This window comes from Centruroides sculpturatus, unplaced genomic scaffold, assembly GCF_000671375.1.
Source record: "Centruroides sculpturatus isolate CEXI.00-Female unplaced genomic scaffold, Cexi_2.0 scaffold30, whole genome shotgun sequence".
NCBI classification, from domain to species: Eukaryota; Metazoa; Arthropoda; class Arachnida; order Scorpiones; family Buthidae; genus Centruroides; species Centruroides sculpturatus.
In genome coordinates this window covers 11,266-31,943 of record NW_019384755.1, presented here as the reverse complement: position 1 = coordinate 31,943, position 20,678 = coordinate 11,266, and the positions used below count along the sequence as shown (strand labels likewise).

At 44.6% G+C, this 20,678-nt stretch overlaps 1 protein-coding gene across 1 annotated transcript; it reads right to left on the bottom strand.

Moving 5' to 3' along the window:
• Positions 1-410: 410 nt before the first annotated feature.
• Positions 411-16,429, bottom strand: LOC111628679. The gene is made up of 8 exons (XM_023372508.1): positions 16,323-16,429; positions 8,701-8,871; positions 4,078-4,200; positions 3,890-4,006; positions 3,650-3,825; positions 3,482-3,583; positions 1,022-1,192; positions 411-940 (listed from the first exon to the last, which is right to left on the bottom strand). Exons 2-8 carry the CDS (start codon positions 8,861-8,863, stop codon positions 728-730), a joined length of 1,065 nt encoding a protein of 354 aa, XP_023228276.1. The 5' UTR covers positions 8,864-8,871; positions 16,323-16,429; the 3' UTR covers positions 411-727.
• Between the last annotated feature and the right edge of the window lie 4,249 nt (positions 16,430-20,678).

Below are 20,678 nucleotides of genomic sequence, written 5' to 3'. Positions count from 1 at the left end.
AATATTGAAAAAAATAAACCCTGATGTGAGTGCTACACCCAAGTAAGGGTTTATTTTTTCAATATTCAATTTTTTCTTGCGCGGCTCGAATTTTTGTTGTGTCCGACTAAAGGACATGGTGAATGGCTTCTTTTTTTTCAGTTCTTCCTACCATTCTAGGGCGTAGGGCCCAGCGCGTGCTTACCGTTTTTCTCTTTCCCTCCGCTAATTTGTCGTTACGTCCATAGTTTGGAGTGGGGATGGGAATTTACTCGACGAAGACGAGTTCCGTCCCTTAATCTTTGCTTGAATCCCGCGGTGATTATTCACAAACGGCAATTAGCAGTGGAATTTGCCGTTTTCTGGGTCCTGTGGTTTTTCGGGAGGCGACGGACAATTCTCGCGAGAATCGGAAATAAAAAGAAAATGCGAATCTCATAAAAATTTATTTGAGGGTTTTCAAAATTCCGTTAGACAATTCGAAAGTTTGGAAGAACGATTTAACCATTTTCCTCCGGCCCAGGAACGTAGCATTAAATAGCGATATAATTCGCTGGATGTACAAAAAGTTGTAAAAGTTTCGCTCAGTCGTTTACGGACCGACGGCCAATAAATAAAGATCCCCGAAGAACCCGTCCCGAGCATCTACCCCGGGATTATTTTTCCCCGGAGCCCGGCTTTGGGAAATCGGCCGAACGTTCCGTGACTTGAATAAATACGATTTTTCGTTTCCGGAGGGATTCGGTCCTCAGTTCTTGCGGTTCAAGTTCAAGCCGGTGTCTTCTTCGGTGACGGTGGAAGTTCCCTTCGTCAACGTTTCATCCTCCACGGGACTGGAGGACTGAATGGACAGGGTTGAGGTGGACCCGGTGGCGGCGGTCGAGTCTTGCGGTTTTCTCCGAACGAAGGAAATGGTCATCTGTCCGCTGTCTGCCAATTGGTAGGCGTTGGCGGCGCGCAGCTGTCCACAAAAAGAAAAGAAAAAAGGTGTGAGTGGAGGAGGGTCGGGCATAGACCGCGGGGGGAAAAAGTTGGAAGTTACCCAGCATTCGAAAGTGACGTCGTCTTCCACCTGGATGTCTCGGAATCTGATAAGTACGGCGGGTGACAGATAAAGGGAACGGTCGAAATCGGTGGCCGGAAAGAAACGGACGGGAAAACCTTTGGACGGGAAGAACTGGACGGGTCCGGTCTTCTTCTTTTCCTCCGTTTTCTGAAAAGGCAGACAAAGCAACTTTTACTCAAATACAAACTTAAAACCCACGCTTCCGTCCCTCCCGGAAACTGGTGTTTTCCGTCAAATATTAGAAAGGTTGCGGCCGAAGTTTTCATCTTTAAAACGTGAACGTCGAGAACGTTGAGCGCCGCCTTCCTTGTAAGCCTAGACGTTTGACAATGGCGTTTGAAACGTCGAGCACGATTCCACTGACGTTTCAAACGCCATTGTCAAACAAATGTATGGCGCCATCTGTTGCGAGATTTTGTTACGAACATTTCTACATTTTTAATTATTATAAAATGAAAGAAGACTGGTCAAGTCTATCTGATAGCACGCTAAACAAAAGGGAATCAAATATTTTTTAAAATAAATTTATTATAATAAATATTATTATTATATTAAATTTGTTATAAATTTTAATTTAATACAATATACTTTCAAATATACATAAGTAACCGGGATTAGCGAGGTTGCGGCCGAAGTTTTTATCTGTAAAACGTGAACGTCGAACGTCGAGCGCCGCTTACAAATAAGCAGCGCTCGACGTTCGACGTTCACGTTTTACAGATGAAAACTTCGGCCGCAAATTCGCTATTATTTCCTAAGATTTCGACTTTTTAAAAGTTTAAGACAAAGGTGTAAATGCGTAATATCGTTTTAAAAAGATTTTAAATAACTTTCCTACGTATATTACCTTCCCCGGAACATAGGATTACAACGTGGACAGATGCCACGCAAATCGGATCAAAATTACATTTAAAATACAATAATAATTTAATGTTGGATTTAGGGGTATTGCAACTAAATCTCTCAAATACGATTAGTTTGTAGGGGGTTGCGATTTCGTTCATCTTCTTTGAAGCTTAAAAAATCCCGTACTTTTGCGGGACAGGGGGATCGATACTAGTATTAAATTTTGGTGATTAAAGAGTAGATAAAGGGGTTTGTGTCGTATCTCGAGTAAGGTCGGATTTAATGACGATTTTACTAATGTTCGACGCTCCGTGCGCCTAGCAGTGGGGCTAGAATGCGCTCTGTCTGGCATTTACGCGTCTCACCGCGTGTTGCCGTTCTAAACGCGGGAAAGTGAGAAGAATGCATTGTATTTTTCTATTGAACCTTCTTGCGCGTCACTATCCAACTCCAGTCCTCAGGCGCGCGCAGGAATGCTGAGTTAGGCATTTAAAAATGTACAGTACGCGTGAAAACCGCTATTATTTCAATCGCTCAAGTGCAATAGCTAAGAGCAACGCAAGTACCACCAATCAAACAAATATCTCACCAGATTTTCTCACTTTCGGCAAAAACGACATGAAAGAAAAAATGAAACAAATATGGAACTTCTACCGAAAAAAAACGAAAGTTGCGTAACATTTTCGGCTGTTATAAGTCTTTATTTTTGAAAAAATTTTATTATTAAGCAAAAAAAAAAAAATAAAATTGTGTGTGGCGCCATCTGTCATCAGATTTTCTTACGAAAATATTTTGTATTACTATAAAATGGCAAAAAGCTTAATTTTGAAAGCACGGATGAGTTTTACGTAATAAACATTAATAACGAATAAAATCATCAAGTCCTACACCTCTCCAGATATATGACCCCTCTACCTCTCCAACTTCTAGACCTCTTACCAACAAAATGTAATAGCATCAATGCTTTTCATATGCAAGACACCATGCCAAATTTCGTTTCTTAATTTTGACCCCATTCTGAGACATTAAACTAAATAGACATATGTCGTTATTTTGAGTGTTTTGGATTCGGGAGGTCTCAAAATGTGGAGATTTGCAAAAAAACTGGAAGGGTCAACTTTGACACGATTCTATTCCGGCTGTCTTGTTACGTACAGAGAACAGCCGGAAAAGTAAAAGAGAAGCCTATCCATAGCTACAAAACAGCAGTGACCCCAATTATAAAAATCTAGACAGACACATCGCAATACTTATCAACAGAACACGTTCCACCTCCCTTCTTACCAATCACTTCCTGTATAATGGGAATCTAGCGAGTCACGATAAATGTAAATAATGCCCTACTAAAACTGACAATACTCTCCAAAAGTTTGACGAACGCCTCACCTTCAAAAAGATCAGGAAACTCCTTTTACATCAAGAACAACGGGATCCACAAAATGTGTGACTGCCTGGTACAAGTTCACAAAATAAATAAATAACTTCACGTACATTAGAAGAATGTTAATATATGAATCACAATGAATACGAGAGAGTATGTTTTATTTTGGTTTTCACTAATCCGACGCTAAGGATCGAAAAGTAACTTACTTTTAGAGCACAACTCATGCTGACGAAGGTCGGATCGTACACGTTTCTCCAGGAGTCATCGACGTCTTCTTTTCTGTAGACCACCGGCTTCCAGTCTTCCGACTGAAAACACCAGAAAGATTAAAGAGAGACGGAGGTAGACACCGGGGTGAGATGGCAGCTATTTACCTCCTCGATCCGAACCAGAACGCAGGGATTAAAGGTTCCGTTATTTTCCCGGTAACCGAAGTGATCTTCGGCGCGGCACTCTTCTCCCAACCATTCTCTGTCGAAGTGGCAGGGTCGACTATAAGACGGCGAAGAGACGTAACAACTGACGCGATGGCCGGGATGTTGCGGATAACCTGACCAAATACATTATTTAGTCCTTCGAAAGGGTCCCGTTGGTTAGGAAACGACTACACTTACCGTTCAAGACGTCTTCCAGGGAGACCAGAAGAGAGGCGTCCAGAGGAAGGGGGAGAGAATAGATTCCGGGCACCGCCGTTCCATTGTCCGGCATAAAAGGATACACTTTGAGAAAACCTGTGGACAAAGCGGGTTAAAACGTTACCCTCTCGTCTTTGGAGTCTTCGGTTGGAAAGAGACGTTCTTACCTTTTTTCTGCATCAGTTTTTCCGAAGCGAAGGGCCTGCTTTCCGGAATTCCGGGTAAACGCACGAATTGGACGCAGAGAATAAAAGTCAAGGAAATGGCGCCAAAGACGGCCGCGATCAACCCTGCGGATACAAACGGAATTTAGATACTCGCGCCGTTTACGCGGACTACGTTCTCACCTTCGCAGACAGTGTACCAAAATGGACGGCGATGGTTTCAAAGGAACGACAAAGGAGTGACGCCTTTTGAAAGTTTCGACGCTCGGGTGAAACAATTTCTGCTGACGTTTCTCTAACCACCTCGCGTTTAAATCCCCATATTGCATTTACGATACCAAAATGTATTTAAAATATTTATTCTTAAAATATTTACGCGAATACGCTAAAAAACTGTTCAACTATACCAAGTAATAATTATACGCTTAATTAAACAATAATATTTTCCCCCCAAAATCGGGCTAAGAAGAGGGGTTACACGCAGAAGCCCAAAGCAGCGTTTAGACCAACCGCACGGAAAAACAGAGCTGAAATGCGCAGAGCCCACATAGGGGTATTTTATGAATAAGTGATGTTCCGGTGTGAGCGCGCGCACGATCGAATATAAAACAGCGAGAATTGCAAGAGTGCTTTCGTAATAGTTTATTATCACTCGAAGGAAAAGAAAAATTCCTAGAAAATGTCGCGGTTGAGTTACACCGATGCCAAAATATAGGCAATTATATGGCGGAAATAATCTTTTAAGTTAATTGCATTTTACCATCGAAAACTAACGCAAGACTTTCGTCGTGCGTTAATTAACTCGATCGGTAAGGCACAAATTCCGCCGACATGCGGTAAAATCCAAAAAAAAAAAAAAACACCGTGCAAATAGAACGCGCACGAACGTACCCCTTTCTTTGATATACCGACACTTGCCGGGTCGTGTTCGTCTTGGCTCGAAGTTGCACGATGCGGCGCAATTTGCCATCAGATACGAAACAAAGAGCTGCGCTGCACCTCTTTGTTTCGTATCTGATGGACGGTCTTAACCACGGTGGCAACTTCACTTACGAAAAGCGAAAGATTTTTGAACTTTGTCTGTTTTAAATGCCGTAAAATACGGTAATTATACGGAGAAACAACCGTAATTACGTATTCTGTAGAATATAAAGTAATGAAGAATAATTTTGTTAGAACCTGTTTCTAGAGCAGGTGCTAGAGTTTATGTCTCCCGGAGCAAGACACACGATTGACGTCCCTTATCTCCCTACATAAAATGAAAGAGAAATTTGTTTTGAAATGCCATACCAATTAGAACCTTGCTCCGTCAATCAATATTCAATTCGCACCGTGTAAAAAATCATTAAAAAAATAATATAAAATTCTGTATAAAATTCTGAAAATTCTGTATATAATCTGCCGCCCTGGGAAAATGCTCAGCTTGGTGGTAAGGGAGCAACCGGCCCTGCCTGTTTCGACCAAGGTCTATAAGCCCGAGGACGGGACACCAATGCTCTCTATGGAGCCGCCATATTGAGTCCTTATGTTAAGTAAAACTTCAAAAATGTATGCAAGAGATAAGAAAATTCATAAATGAAGGAAGTAATAAACTAAATTTAATTATTTTTATAGAGAATTAAATAAGTATATTTATAAAACTTTACTAAACAGTAGACAATACCAATAAATAGACGGCCGGATGGCCGAGCGGTCAAGGTGGCAGCCTACCGCTTCGACTGAAATAATTAAATCCTAAATATGCGGCCGGATGGCCGAGCGGTCAAGGTGGCAGCCTACCGCTCTGGGAGACCCGGGATCGAATCCAGACGGGTCAAAGAAATCCCCAGGAATTTTTCGGGGAGGGGGATGGTCCGTTCGGAAATGTCGGGCTCCGTCCCTCACCACCCGGCCGCCCCCTGTGGGCCTGGCCCAACCCGTAATGGGCCTGCCTTAAGAGGCCTCTTAGTGCCCACAGGGCTAAAAGAGTTAAAAAACATACCAACAAATAGAAATATCAACGTCATTTATTATATAATATTAATAAAATTATTATAAATGATTATTAAGCAACAATTATTCATTAGAATATACAATTTGTACTGCATTACATTAATCTCAATTATTATGAAATACTAATTTAACACTTAAATTATCACTCTCCTGACGACCAAATTCGTTGTAGAAACACTGTACACACGACCTGAAAGGAACCAGTATGGCGAATGCCGCCATGCATCGCAGTATCGAGTGCAGACCTTGGTTTCGACATTGATAAATATACTTCCGTTGGGTTTTAAACAATTAAGTAAAAATAGGTAATGTAAAATGACCGTAGAAGTCGCTTATCGATGGCCGAAACACCTAAATCCACGTCAATAACACAACCATGACCGCAATTGGTGGAAATTTTAGTTTTACCGACCCCGACGTTAAAATAATATCATAAAAAACAACTTGAAGATTTATCTATTATAATTAGCCAAGGATTTTTCCTAGCACCACGCTAAATACTTTGACTGTGACTGTGTACAGTACTTTCAGAAGGAAGAAAAACCGCGCAATGGCTACAGCTGATTTCGGTATGTGATTTTTTTTTTGTATGTCGACGAATGTGACGTCTGGTCTATTCTGATGGATTGTTTCGTGAGTGATTACGGCCATCGTAGGATGTTTCGTGTGTGTACTATATTTGTAGCGCGCTTTCTGGGTGCGTAATAGTTTGTTGGCAAACTTATCCCCTATTACGTTTACAACTTAGTTATGTTGACATTTATTAGTAGTACCTTCGGAGTACAGACAGTGTTAGGGTGGAGCGAAGTGGGTACGATCCCACTTTAAAATCTCTTCGCCCGCTTTCTGCCCACCCCGAAATAATTTATGGGAATTTACCCATACCGGCCACTAAGTGGGGATTTCTCTAAATATCGACTCGATTATTCGTGGAGTAATTACACGTTCTGGTCCTTATTTAGGTGTTTCTAACGGAAAACTGCACGTGTCCAGGCGCGAACTGACGACCAACAAGCGGTGTTCAACGCCCCAGCTTTGGCGTACGCACGAAAATGTCTAACCGGCATGGCTTCGTTACGTTTTGCACCCTTGGCATCCGGCGAAAATCACGCTTAAGTCGGCGGTTCCGAAATATTCTCTGCGCCTTTACGACTTCAAATCGAATTTGTAATTCGTACAACGAAAAAAACAATAGAATTAACGGTGATACAGCAAATTCCATTAAATTCACACCTGACGGAGAATAATTAAAGGAAGGATAATTTAGCCTAACTACAGGGGTAGTCTTTCGGGTGAACTTTCGGCAGGAAAGCGGCCCCTATTTAGGCGTTACGGAGGGAAAGACGACTCGAAAGATACCCGCGGGAGCGTTTTTGTCTCCACCCGCCACCCGTACAGTACAGTACTTCGAATTGACGACCGGCTCGATTTACGGCATTTAAATATACCGACCTCAAACTTGGGTTTTGGTTTTCGGGCACGAGATGGGGGAAAAGGGTCGAAGGTCCGATTTACGCTTTCTTCCGTCCAAGAGCCAAAAGGGATAACCGGGAATTCCGTCTCCGTTCTAGCGTTACCGGCCAACGCCCGCCACCCACCGTCCCAGCCGGGCGAAAAATACCCCGCCCAAGCGGAGAAAAGTAGACACCGGGCCAAACCACCGTCACATAATTTACTATAAAAAATTGACGAAAATAATACCAAACTTCTCCGTAAAAAATCGGATGGCCGGGCGGCCGAGGCGGGTGCCGGTGGCCGGATCCACGCCCTTCCTTTAAGCGTAAGATCGTTGCGGAAAAGGTAAAAGGCGCGGAAGCGAAACCCGAAGAAATATTTAGAAAAGTGGCGAATTCCCGGGGTAGCGGAAGATCTTTCCACTTCCGGTCTTTCCTCCCGACTCGCCCCGGAAAGACTATCGGTCCAAGGGAAAATGCGTGCTGGGTCTCGTCTCGACCTATTTTTAATAACTGGAAACGGAGTAATTCTCGTCCGCAACTTACACCGGCGCTCGATTATAATCGGCCGCCGTAGCCGGACACCCGGCCCGAAACAAATCTCAACGGGCGTAAAATTACCAAAAGAGGCCTGACCGTTCGGTCCACAGGACTAAACCTTCGTTTTCCTCCGCCGCCTTCCGAACGGCGCTTTACCGTTTCGACCCTCCTTCCCTCGTCCCACCTCCCCAACTCTCTCTCCATTTCCCCGGATTTCGCTTCCTCCCATCTCTTTTGAAAGAAATGGAAAGAAGAACCGCCAGCCTCCTTCCTCCCATTACCTTAAAATTTCGCTTTCCGGAATCGTCCGACTTCTTCCACCTTTCCTCTCACCCGCTTTCGTTCTTTCTTTTTATTTCCGTTTACCATTTTCCCGAGGAGTACAAACGCCATTTCCCGCTCCACTTGCCCCGTCTGCGGGCTTTCAGTTGTTTTTTTTTTTCCTTTGTCCGCGTAATTGCTCTATGATCCGCGCGGTTTCTTCCGCCGTCGTTTCAACGCCGAATTTGAGCGCCGCCACCCGGAGGTTTACTTCGGTTCGTTTGTCGGGAACGGCGGAAAACCCGGGCGGCCGGAAACGGAAAGACGACGAAAGGGCGAAACGGCCATTTCCGGAGAAATTTCAAAAAAGTTTACTTACATCCGAAGGGAATCCCTCTCCCGCCGCGAGGAATCCTGCGGTGGTCTTCTAGGAGACTGTCGACTCCCGTTCCGTCGACGTCCGGTCGAGAGGCCGTGGTCTGCTGCGAAAGGGCCAGAGACACCAGAGACTCGGTCACCGCGTACTTCTGCGTCCGGGGCATTTCGGCGCCTGCCAAACACAAATACAAACACACCTTCTCCGTTATCCGCTCCTTCGCTCCCCTCTCCGTCTCCGCGCCGATACCGCCGCCCGGCGGGAAACACCTAGGGGAGAAGGAGTCTGAGCGTGCTCGGATGTCGACCGATGGTTCCGAAAGGAGCGAAAACTTTCGATGCGGTTAACGGCGCCGATGGAAATTCCCCCGCGTTACGAAAACATTTAATGACGAATTAAAATGGGAATAAGGTCGCGATCGACCATTCGAGACGATTGTCGCTCCGCCGACGCCGACGCCTTTCCGCGCGCCGACCACCGTTCTCCCTCTCTCACCTTTTTCCTGCCGAAGAGAGAAGAGTCCTTCAGTCCGAAGGAGTGAAAAGGAAGAGAAGGAAGACGAAAAAAATCACGGAAAGAAGAGAGGTTCGAATTAATTTCTGTTTCCGGACGAAGTCGAAAGGACTTCTTCCGACGATGTTTCTCCTTCCCGGGACGCGAGAAGCGCTCGGCGTACAGGGGGGAGGAATTCGATTAGAGTCGGCAGGTGCTCGACGTCACGAAGATCGACGGAGCGTGTCCCGAAAATCGGCGGTTGCGTCGTCCTCCGACGGCCGAATTCCTCAGTCTTTTTCACCTATCTCCTTTCCCCCCTCATCCGCCGTTTTCCCCTCCGACTTTTCCTCCGTACCCCGTCGGAGTCCGGCGGGATTTTTCCGTCCTCCCGGCGGAAGACGGAAAGATTCCCCTTCTTCTCTCCTCCGTCGGGCGGCGGGTGGCCGACGCGCGCATCCGTCCGCCTGAAATCGGCTCCTTCCGCGTCGTTCCACGCGTCCCGCGCCCGATCTTCTTCCCGGAGGAAAATGAGAGAATTTCCGGAGAAGAAAGGAAAGAGGTTTCTTCCCGTTTTCTGCCAGTAAAACGAAGTTTTTGTGGCATCGGGGGCGGCCGACGCCTGGTTTCCGGAGGGCACGACTCCGAAAACGGAAGGGGAATGAGAGAAGCGCGCGCGGGCCGAAGCGACTTACCCGTCGGGTGTCCGAACCGCTAATGCCTCCGACGAGGGGTACGACTTCCGCCGGCTCCGGCGTCGTCTGGCGGAAAAACTCGTCGGCTAATCCCGCGCTTCTTCTACCCGTCTTAGCCTCGTTCCCGCTCTCTAGAGAATTTCCGGTCCGGGCCCGAAGGTTGAGGGGAAAACAGACGAATACGGTGTTCCCAGGGTAAAGGAAGAAGGGGAGGCCGAAGCGCCGGAATTCCACCGGAGGAATGAGGGAAAAGCGGCCGGCAGGCGGCGGTGCCGGACGGAAATGACGTTTTTTTTAGATAATTACGTAAGAACACGAGGAAAAAATATTAAACTCGCCGCCGGCGGCGCGGTAAGAAGTTAGCGACAGTCGGCGCGTCTTTCGCCGGGAATGGGCGAGTAAAGGAGAGGAAATTGGAAGCGCTAAGCTCACCGTTTTCCACCCGGCGGACGAGTATCATTCCTCGGGAAAAGGTAAGGGAGGCGGATGAAAATGGAAAAGAAAAACGGAACGAAGCGGCGCGAGGAGGCGGCGGGAAGCGAGTTGCGGCGATTTACGCGTTTTTATAATAACGTAGAAGAAGGGAAAAGGTTAGCTCAAAGTGAAAGGAGACGGGCGAGTGGGGAAGGGGCCGGATAATAGAAAACACCCGTTTAAAAAGTGAATGAGAAGTATTTAGGAAGGAAGGAGAGGGTCGGACAAGAAATATCTCGCGCCCGCCGCGAGCTTCGTATTCCGCTTCGTAGATTCGGCCGTTTGTCGCTCCGCCTACCGGTTTTGTTCGCTTCTGTTTGTTCTTATTACCGGGGACGCGGGCGGCCGCCTTCCCCGGTAATAAGAACGGTATTTATTGGTGTTTATCGCTGCCAAACGGGAACGATCCGGTGGCCCCGCGGCCCACCGGATCGTTCCTACCGTTACATCGCTCCCTATTTGAGTGGCTTTTAAATAGCGTAATTTTAATTGGAGGATCCCGAGGCATTTAACTGCTTTTATTATTGTCAAAAGTAACGGACCGGTAGCGGATGCCGCGTTGTTGGTGACTTTTCCGTGCCGGGTGGTGGTTAGAGTAATGAGTAGACTACCTGTAAATTCGGTTACGACTTACATAGTTAAGGTCAATTCTGATATTTCAAACTTATCATATATATATAAACATAAAATAAAACGGCGTCCGTCCATCCTTTAAACGCCTGTAAATCCTTCGACCGATGGGCACCCCTATATTACTTCCCTTCCCGGGGTTAAGATACAAATGGACTGAGGTGACAACAAAACGGAACATAAGTATTTCCAAGATTGTAAAACAAATACCGGACAGTGGACGGCCGCAGCTTCCCAGATAATTAATTAGTACATACCATGTAGAGTAATTTGGAGCGGATCGAACAGACTAAGAAGACGGAGACAAACACTAATATCCCTGTAGTGAATGGGTTGAAAAATCCCGGTAACGAATGCCGTGCCAGTAAACGTGTACGTATTTTCCCATTAAAAAAGTATCGATTATACTTACGGAAGGTGTCTTAATATACGTAAAAGCCTTTTCTTTCAATAATCTTAACCATTTCCTCAGATATATAAAAAAGATCATTATATTGTAATACGGCAGTACGTTCGCTGCAACCAAAGTATAAATGCTTCGTACGGAAATCAAAAGCAAGTATGATAATAATTTAATTGTTCACTAGCACCTATAAATTACGTAAAAAATAACTCAAATAAAAAAATACGTATGTATACAAAACACAAAAAAAAAGACGCGAATGAATACCTGGATCTTCGGATTCAAATTGTCTGATAGCCAAGGCAGAGTAGGCCTAAAATTATTCGATTTGAATTTTACATAAATTTATAGTACCACCCCGAGTAGGAAAGTATGTGTAATACGAATTGCCTACATAAATACGTAACAAATACAGTAGACCTCCCTATAACGCAGGTTCCTATAACGGAGAGTCCTATAACGCGGCGAAAAAATTGCGACAATATTCGTATAAAGATGCTAAAAGGGACGCGTAAAACGTCATCGCCAACTCGTCATCGCGGACGAGCAGCCGAACTACTTTCGCCTCCAGCGCCACGCTACGGAGAGTTTAGGCGAGTAAGTTAAGTTTACTATCGTCTGTACAGTATGTAAATTATGTACCGTAAGTCTAATACAGCACTGTAATTTTATACATTTCTTGTGAAAGAAACATTTCTTATTCAACGGCCATAAAAATTATTTCTATTAATTAATGATGTCTCCAAAGTTCAACGAGTTTTTCGCAGAAAAATAACATCAGAAATCGCGGCCGCCGTTTGGTGCGCTGCTCCGCGACGAAAACAAGCTTAAGCAATGGCGACGTCGAACGGTGCACACTCGGTAAGTAATCCTGCAATTTTTTTCTTTATAGCATAGTTTATACGGATTATTCCCAAAAAATTATACGTGTTTTGGAAATGTTAAGTCGAATTAGTTTAGAATCGATTAATTTTATGGAAGAAAACCTTTCAAACAGCCGTAGTCCGTAAACTTCACACGTGACGGGCTGTGATTGGCTCACGTATTTAAGGATTCCTAGAACGCGAAATTCGTATAACGAGGAACGTATCTACGCGTTATAGAGGGGTCTACTGTACCACTGCAAAAACGCTCGGTGACATCGGATAGAATCGTGGATGGTCGACGATTAAAAACAACGATCTCCACCACGGACTGTAAACGCAATGTCCGGAACCAATGTTCCTCACGGAGTCGCCATTTTGGTTCCTTCGTACCGTGCCCAAGTATAGATTTCGTGCAATTGTTCCTTCGAGTTCGAGCTACGAAATTCTTTATATAATTCCAGATAAAGTATCTTTTCATTCGGAGGCCGTTCTGGCATTTACTTTCAGGCTTTAACTAAATAGATTTCAAAATAAAAAAACTGTCCATGGTTCTTAGAGAAGAAATCCGGAGATGTTTCTTAAAACAAGAATATGTTTACTTTTGTATATTCGCACACATTTTTGATTACACAAGCTGAAAACGGGAGCATTGAGTAAACATTTTTATAAAGTGAAATTAGATCAAAACAAAATAAAACTTTTATTGCAGTGTTCGTGTCCTTGTGATCAAAAGGTATCGGGTAACGTCGGAACAATCGAAGAAAATAGCTAACACTACCTGAATTTTTATTCATCTCTATGTGGTCTTTTTGGTTCGCTTCACCTTTCGAGCTCTATTCACTGGATTCTCGAACCTTTTTCGTGTCAAAAGCATAGACTTACGTTTCGTCATCCGTAATGATGCATTTTAAGAACGATTGGCCCAGAGAGAGCCTTCTCTCGGACACTGGAACACGTTGTTTTTGAAAAAATTCAACGTTTTCGAGAAGACTGGAGAAGCACGCGCCGCCACTCCAAATGATCTTTTAACATTATTGAACACGTTCCAGTATCAAGCAATGTCTGTAATTATTAATCGACGATCATCGAGCATCAAATCTACGACTGGAGCGATCGGTTGAAGGGGAAGGTCTATTTATTGTGTTGTTTATTGGATTGCAATTTTTAAAAAATTGTAGACCTATAAATTACCACTGTCGTCCATCCGATACTATACTGTCCATGGCCGTATTTTACTTACAGACTGTAAAGCAAATACATAATCTGTGTTTTAGTGTTCAGTTTAAGATAAACATTACCGCTTATGAAAAAGTTTTACCCACAGATTTAAAATTTACCAAATATAATAACTAAAAGTGTAATTTAACCCCACACGGCCTGGAATTCTGTGGTTTCCACTCATTCGCGCACCCCGAGAGGGGTTAAGGGGCCTGACACCCTCCAAAGATAAAGGAAAACAAACGGTAGAAAATTTTCCTAATTAAAATTCATTTTTTATTTATATTCTATGACGTTTTCTATTTCTATACTACTATGAATTAGCGGTGACATAAGGTGAGAATTTAATTAAATTCGCCGAACATCAAACCGTTTAAAACAAAAATAAATGACAATCCAGCTAACCGAGATCGGAAAAACAGATATTAAATATTATATTACTGTAAATAGAGTGGTCGTAGCGACGCCATGTTTAAAGAAAATTGAATACACGTCCGCCATTTTCTTTTTAGTCAAGTGACGTGCCACGTGTGTGTTGTGTAAAAGCAACAAGCTAAAATATTTTAACTCGTTGTGTTTGAAACCTTAACTGATGTGGTGCGGGTCAAAATGACCCGTTATTTAATTCCAAAACTAGGAATAAACTAACAAGACACTTATTTCTTTAACCTTTCATTTAAACGTTTCTAAACGACATAAAAATGTTCTGTTGCAATAAGTTAAATATGCATCTTTAAACAGTCTTAATTTTTTCACAAGCTGGTAGGTTTATAAATATATTTTCTTAAAACAGAAAATTAAACCATTATGTTAACAATTTTTAAGAAATTTAATGAAATTAGTTCTAGATATTTGTATAAAGAATAGATTCTAAAGTGACAATCTCGTGTAACACCTGGTAGAGGTTTGGTTTGTTTGAGTTATGGTACTTGGGCGATCTGCCTAGGAAAGTTGCCTTCCGGGAGGTCTTTTAAGGGAAACTTGTTCCTATTTAGGCGTTACAGACGTGGAGAAAACCCAAAAAACTCCACTTGGCCAGCCCGTTTGAGCGAGGCGCGAAACCACGACCAAACTCCCAGTGTTCAGGGTACGAAGACCGCTTGGCCACTGGTGAGCACTACATGATAAAGACTTCGAACTTTTGACTTAAAAAGGAAGTGGACAGTATCCGTCGTTGTCACCGAGGGTGCCGTACCTAAGATCACAGCTAAAACACGCTAGCCCAATGGTATTCAAACATTTTAGCAGTGCGATCCATAGATTGAATAGCACTGCGCTAGCCGTATACACTACCAAACAGGAACCAATAAGGCGACCGTCGCAATACACAACGGAATCGTTTCCCGACCAGGCCCGGAGTTTATAAGAGAGGTTAGGCCAACGTTTTCAACGCGAAAACGTGTACCTCGGACGTTCAGCGCCGCCTTCCTGTAAGCCTAGAAGTTTAACAATGGCGTTTGGAACGTCAGTGGAATCATGCTCGACGTTCCAAACGCCATTGTTAAACGTCTAGGCTTACAGGAAGGCGGCGCCGAACGTCCGCTCACGTTTTCGCGTTGAAAACGTCGGCGGCAACCTCTCTATAGACTTCGATTTCAGACGGCCGGACGGCCGAGGGGCCAAAGGTGGCAGCCTACCGCTCTGGGGACCCTGGGTGCGACGAATCCCGACGGGTGGAAATAACCCCGGGAATTTTTCGGGTGGTGATCAGTCCGCGTACATCGAGCCTCGTCCCTGGCCACCCGACCGCTCCACGGTGGGCCCGGCCGAAACCATAATAGGCTAGCTAAAAGAGGTACTCTTATACCCTCGAGATGGAGTTAAAAAAAAACTCGATTTCCAGAGGACTACATACCTTACTATTACCAATACTATTTCTTTTAGACTCCATCAAACCGTCGGCACTAAAAGAATATTTTTTTCGGCTGCACCCACGAAAAATTCTAGCAATGGTCTATCCGGATTCGATGGTGTTCCCGGGATGGTGGACCGGTCTATCGCTTTAATTAAATTACGTAGTACTCGCGTATCGGCCGATAACAAGCGTCCGTCCGGGACGTTTTAAAGAAAGTATCGAAAAATATTTTGCCTTTCTCGTTACATAATCGTGCAAATAAATTACTTTTACGTCGGCCGAATCGAGTAACGCACCATTAGGTTCGGTAACGGTCGATGGTCACACGTCACTGGTTCGGAGGCCAGGGAACGGCACCGTTACCGTGGGTTACGCCCGGTAAGATATTAGAAATGTTATTGCCGACGAGATTAACACTCGTCGAACGGTGATGATCGGCGAGTTAGGAAATTTTTAAATCGGTCGGTGGTAAATACGACCGATATCGGGTTTAAATAACGTATTCCGTCCGACATTTGGAATGCGTGACGCATTCGGTAAGTGCACATTATTTCTACAATTTCTTAATTCGAAACGAGTGGTACACTTTCAAATTGACATTTTAGCCCAACGTCGGATTCAAATAATTCCCGGTGGTGACGATATACCTTAGTTTCCGTTATCGAGTTACGAACGTGGTGCCGTCAACGTTTATTCTCTAAGAAAAGTAAGGCAGAGATCGCTTTACCTTACGTAACTTTATATAAACACACACTCACTCCCGGTAACGATTAGCCCACCCACCCGCACGCGCATTCCTGTACTTCGGTCCGATTTTACGTAAAGCTGCCCGGGCAGGATCAAAAACTTTTCGGACAGAAGTTGCCACGGGATCTTCCCCCACTATCACACTCCGGTCATAGAGTACCGAATATCCCCCGGCGCGGAATCCGGTTCCGGTTACGTAGCCGTAATTAGGCCCGGCGCCACCCCCCAAATAAAATCGGTCTTACCTGGATCGGAGGCCGGAACGAAGTGGGAGAAGGCGAGAACCGCAAGCCGGAAATTCGAAGGGGATTTCCGCCCTCCGGAATACCTGGAAATTCGGCGAACGGATCCGGCGTCGTTTCCGGCCCGACGTTACGTTTCCTTTATTGTTTGGCAACGGTCGGGCGGAGCCACCGGGCCGTACGTCGCACCTCCTCCTCCTCCGGTGCCGAAATTTCGTTTTACGGGTAAAAAATTCCCCGTTCGAAGTATTTCAAATTCTTCCGCTCCATTGGCCGGAAATACGGAAAAATCCGGGGCGGGCGCCTACTCTAGGGTCGTTCCCGAAAATCGAAAACGTTCCGATGGGAGACTACCGGAAGTCGGACGAAAGCGGAGCCGAGATCTCTCCGGGCCTAAAATGACCCATCTGTCCATTAACCGGGTTCAAATAGTTATATTACGTGACGCGAAAAGCCTGCCGGAGCCTTATCTTTCGCACCGTAACCTACGAAGGATAGGACCGAAATACCCAACCCGGACGGTACTTTTGCTCTTTTTTTTTGTCGCCACCCGATGTTAATTACCAATTCGTCGGGACGACGACTAAAGTCGTTCGATCTTTAAATCTTCCCGCGTAACGCCAGGTCTGCGTCACTTAAACTCGGCGGAATGGAATCGAACGTTACGGGTGCCGGGAAACGGCTAATAGATAAGCTCTAATAAAGGAAATTATAATAACGGCACTGAGAAAGTTAACGGCGGCGCCGTCTTTTCTCTGCGGAGAAACACCAATTTCCCACGTGACCGTGGCCGTCTTATTAACGACGTTACCACTTATTCCGGAACGGAACACGGAGAAGAAATACAATAACCTGGCGCGAATTGCAACCTACAACCGTTTCCTCCATATCCCACCCGTAACTCAGACACCTGTACTCCGTTACCACCGCGTACTGCGACGGTTACGTAGTCGTTCTCTTCGATGATACTTCTTTATTCAATAAGTACCGGTACACGTTTTTACTTTTCATCATCATCTCTATTATACTAATATTACCACTACAGTACTGTACTTCGTATCAGTGTAGTTATACTGTACTAAACTTTTCGAAATTTTGTAACGGTAAACATTTTAATCCCGCGTATGTTTTATTACACCGTCACTGTTCCGCTTTCTATTGTCGTCTACCCGCCAACGACAATCGCCTGGTCCCGCTCCGCGGTACCCGATAAAAAATAACCGAATAGACTCTGTTAATTAAGGACGGTCGCGCTCTGCCACCAGTTTAACGTTAAAGTGCCAAAGGTGTATTAATTAACGTCTCCGTCGCCGGTATCGCGGACGACGTCTTAAATTTTGGATAAATCAGTTCGTCGCCTACATTTACGGCCGGAAACTCGATTCGGTGTTTTGAAGTTCCCGCGGATCGGGCGTAGCAAGAAATTACCGTAAAGAGGGAAGTAGATGCGCCTGGCGGGCGCGGAAACACGAATATTTTCCATTGCGTTAAAATCCGTCGTTCGTTACAAATAAAAATCCTACGAGTTGCTTAACTTTCCCGGCAACATTTGACAGATGGCCGTACTTTCCCCGTTACGTATAACAGGGAAAGTACTGTACTGTACAATTGGAGAAAATCCCGAGAGTAAGTTCCGCGCCGCGTAAGCGTCAACCGGAAGTGACGGGACGATAGGAAACAGAAGGAAAGACGAAACGGTGATTTTGAAAATCTGCATCTTTCTTTATTGACCGTCGCGTGCACCGATTACAAAATAACACCGACGAAACAACCAATAATAATTCGACTCGACGAAATCCCGACGGCGCGGGCGGCGGCCCGCTTAAGTAAAGCCCGCCGCGTCTACGGGCGCGCGCAAATTTTTATTTCCCGGGTGGAGGGGGGCCGCTTTTTTAGATTACCAGCGGAGGGCGCGGCCGGCCGACCGACCGACCGTCGGGATTTCGCAGACGGCGACCCGACAAAAAATCATAAATCGAAGTAAAAAAATACAGTTTAAACAAATTTACAGACCGACAGAAAGGGCGAGAAAGGTCCCCGCCCACAGACACAACTAAAAATACCGTCCGATTATTATTATTATTATTATAATTAAAAAAAAATATTCTTCCGAAAAATAAAGAAAAATATAATATATAATATTGGTACGGAATGCCGTAAAATAATTTAAACCCAACGTTAAATTACTTTAAGGGGAGTGCGGGCGGACCGAGCCCACCGCTCGGCCGCGTGCCGACGGGTGCTAATTATTTTGGCATTTAAATGCTTTCTAACTTGTTTTCCTTTGGTTTAAATCTACTGTTTTTTTTTTAACGCGTCGTGTATCGACCACTTCCGCCGCCGGACGCCCGATTCCCTCCTTGACGTTTTCTTTCGCACCCCAAGAACACGCTCCTTCCGCGCGTTACGCTGGTCTGGCTTTCCCGTCTAACCCATTGGGCGGAAAATATCTAGCGTAGATGTCGTTACCTGGGTCTCGAACCCCCTTCGTACCGCCGCCCACCCACGTATTCCCCAATGTGGACGCACCTTTCGGGAGGGTGGAAAAAGCCGGCGACGTCGGTCTTCGGTACACGAGATTTCGACTGTTTCTGCTTCTAGTGGGAATAAATCGAACGCCTTTGTAATGTGATGTATTGGGCGTACGCGTATACGTATATATACCGCACGTCCCGTACGTGTATGTTTACTATTTTCGTCTCGCCGGGATGATAGTTCCAGTCGAAACAAATCTGCCCCGCTCGATTAAAAATCTTCCTCCCTAAATAGCGAGAAATAATTCGATTTTTCTAATTTAAAAAAAAAAAAAACTGGAATGAATGCTGCTAACCTTACGAGACAGATCGTTTCTCGTCGAACTTCGTGGCAGGAAAATATATAAATATATATATGTATATATATAATATATTTACTATATATATCTATATACACATTTATATATACCTATGCAGATTTTGCGTGCTTACCCGGAATGCAGGAATGTCCGTTAAATCACATTCACTAATGTTAAAAAATATTAATACTATGACGATATAAAAACTGCGTGAACACACAAAGCTGGAGTACGGTGTAGTACGCTACGTAGCAAAAAACCAACTAAAACTTTAAGGCGGCGGCGCGGCGGGAAACCAGGAATGCCAACGATTGGAAAATACAGACGGGAATAGGCGCGGAAAGAAAAATAGTAGTAGCGAGAAAGAGAAAAAAAGAAATTAATCTACTAATAATTCGAAGTGGACGCTACCCATTCTTTCCATACGATCGTGACGAATATTCTTGGCCCACGCTTTGCATTCGATGTTAATCAAAACGCCCGGAACCGGCTTTTCGAAATGAACGAACACGAAAGGAGAAAGATAACCCTCTAAGTTGCGGAACGGGAAGTAGTACCTGGGAATGGTACCCTTAGCAGGATAATAAGTCAGTGGCCCGATGTTCTCCTTGTCTGCCGGATTCTGAAAATACAAACGCAAAAGTTAAACCCTTTTCTTCGTTACGTATTGAATAAAAATACAATTATTCGGAATTGCCGTTTTAATAGAGAGGTTGCGGCCGACGTTTTCAACGCGAAAACGTGTACGTCGGACGTTCAGCGCCGCCTTCCTGTAAGCCTAGAAGTTTAACAATGGCGTTGGAACGTCGAGCATGATTCCACTGACGTTCCAAACGCCATTGTCAAACTTCTAGGCTTACAGGAAGGCGGCGCTGAACGTCCGACGTACACGTTTTCGCGTTGAAAACGTCGGCCGCAACCTCTCTATTAAAACGGCAATTCCGAATAATTGTATTTTTATTCAATACGTAACGAAGAAAAGGGTTTAACTTTTGCGTTTGTATTTTCAGAATCCGGCAGACAAGGAGAACATCGGGCCACTGACTTATTATCCTGCTAAGGGTACCATTCCCAGGTACTACTTCCCGTTCCGCAACTTAGAGGGTTATCTTTCTCCTTTCGTGTTCGTTCATTTCGAAAAGCCGGTTCCGGGCGTTTTGATTAACATCGAATGCAAAGCGTGGGCCAAGAATATTCGTCACGATCGTATGGAAAGAATGGGTAGCGTCCACTTCGAATTATTAGTAGATTAATTTCTTTTTTTCTCTTTCTCGCTACTACTATTTTTCTTTCCGCGCCTATTCCCGTCTGTATTTTCCAATCGTTGGCATTCCTGGTTTCCCGCCGCGCCGCCGCCTTAAAGTTTTAGTTGGTTTTTTGCTACGTAGCGTACTACACCGTACTCCAGCTTTGTGTGTTCACGCAGTTTTTATATCGTCATAGTATTAATATTTTTTAACATTAGTGAATGTGATTTAACGGACATTCCTGCATTCCGGGTAAGCACGCAAAATCTGCATAGGTAT

Coding starts and splice junctions, on each gene's coding strand:
- LOC111628679 (XM_023372508.1), bottom strand. CDS start 8,863: ATGCCCCGGACGCAGAAGTACGCGGTGACCGAGTCTCTGGTGTCTCTG. Junction 4,201..8,700: donor GAGAGGGATTCCCTTCGGAT/GTAAGTAAACTT, acceptor TTGTATCCGCAG/GGTTGATCGCGGCCGTCTTT. Junction 4,007..4,077: donor AAAACTGATGCAGAAAAAAG/GTAAGAACGTCT, acceptor CTTTGTCCACAG/GTTTTCTCAAAGTGTATCCT.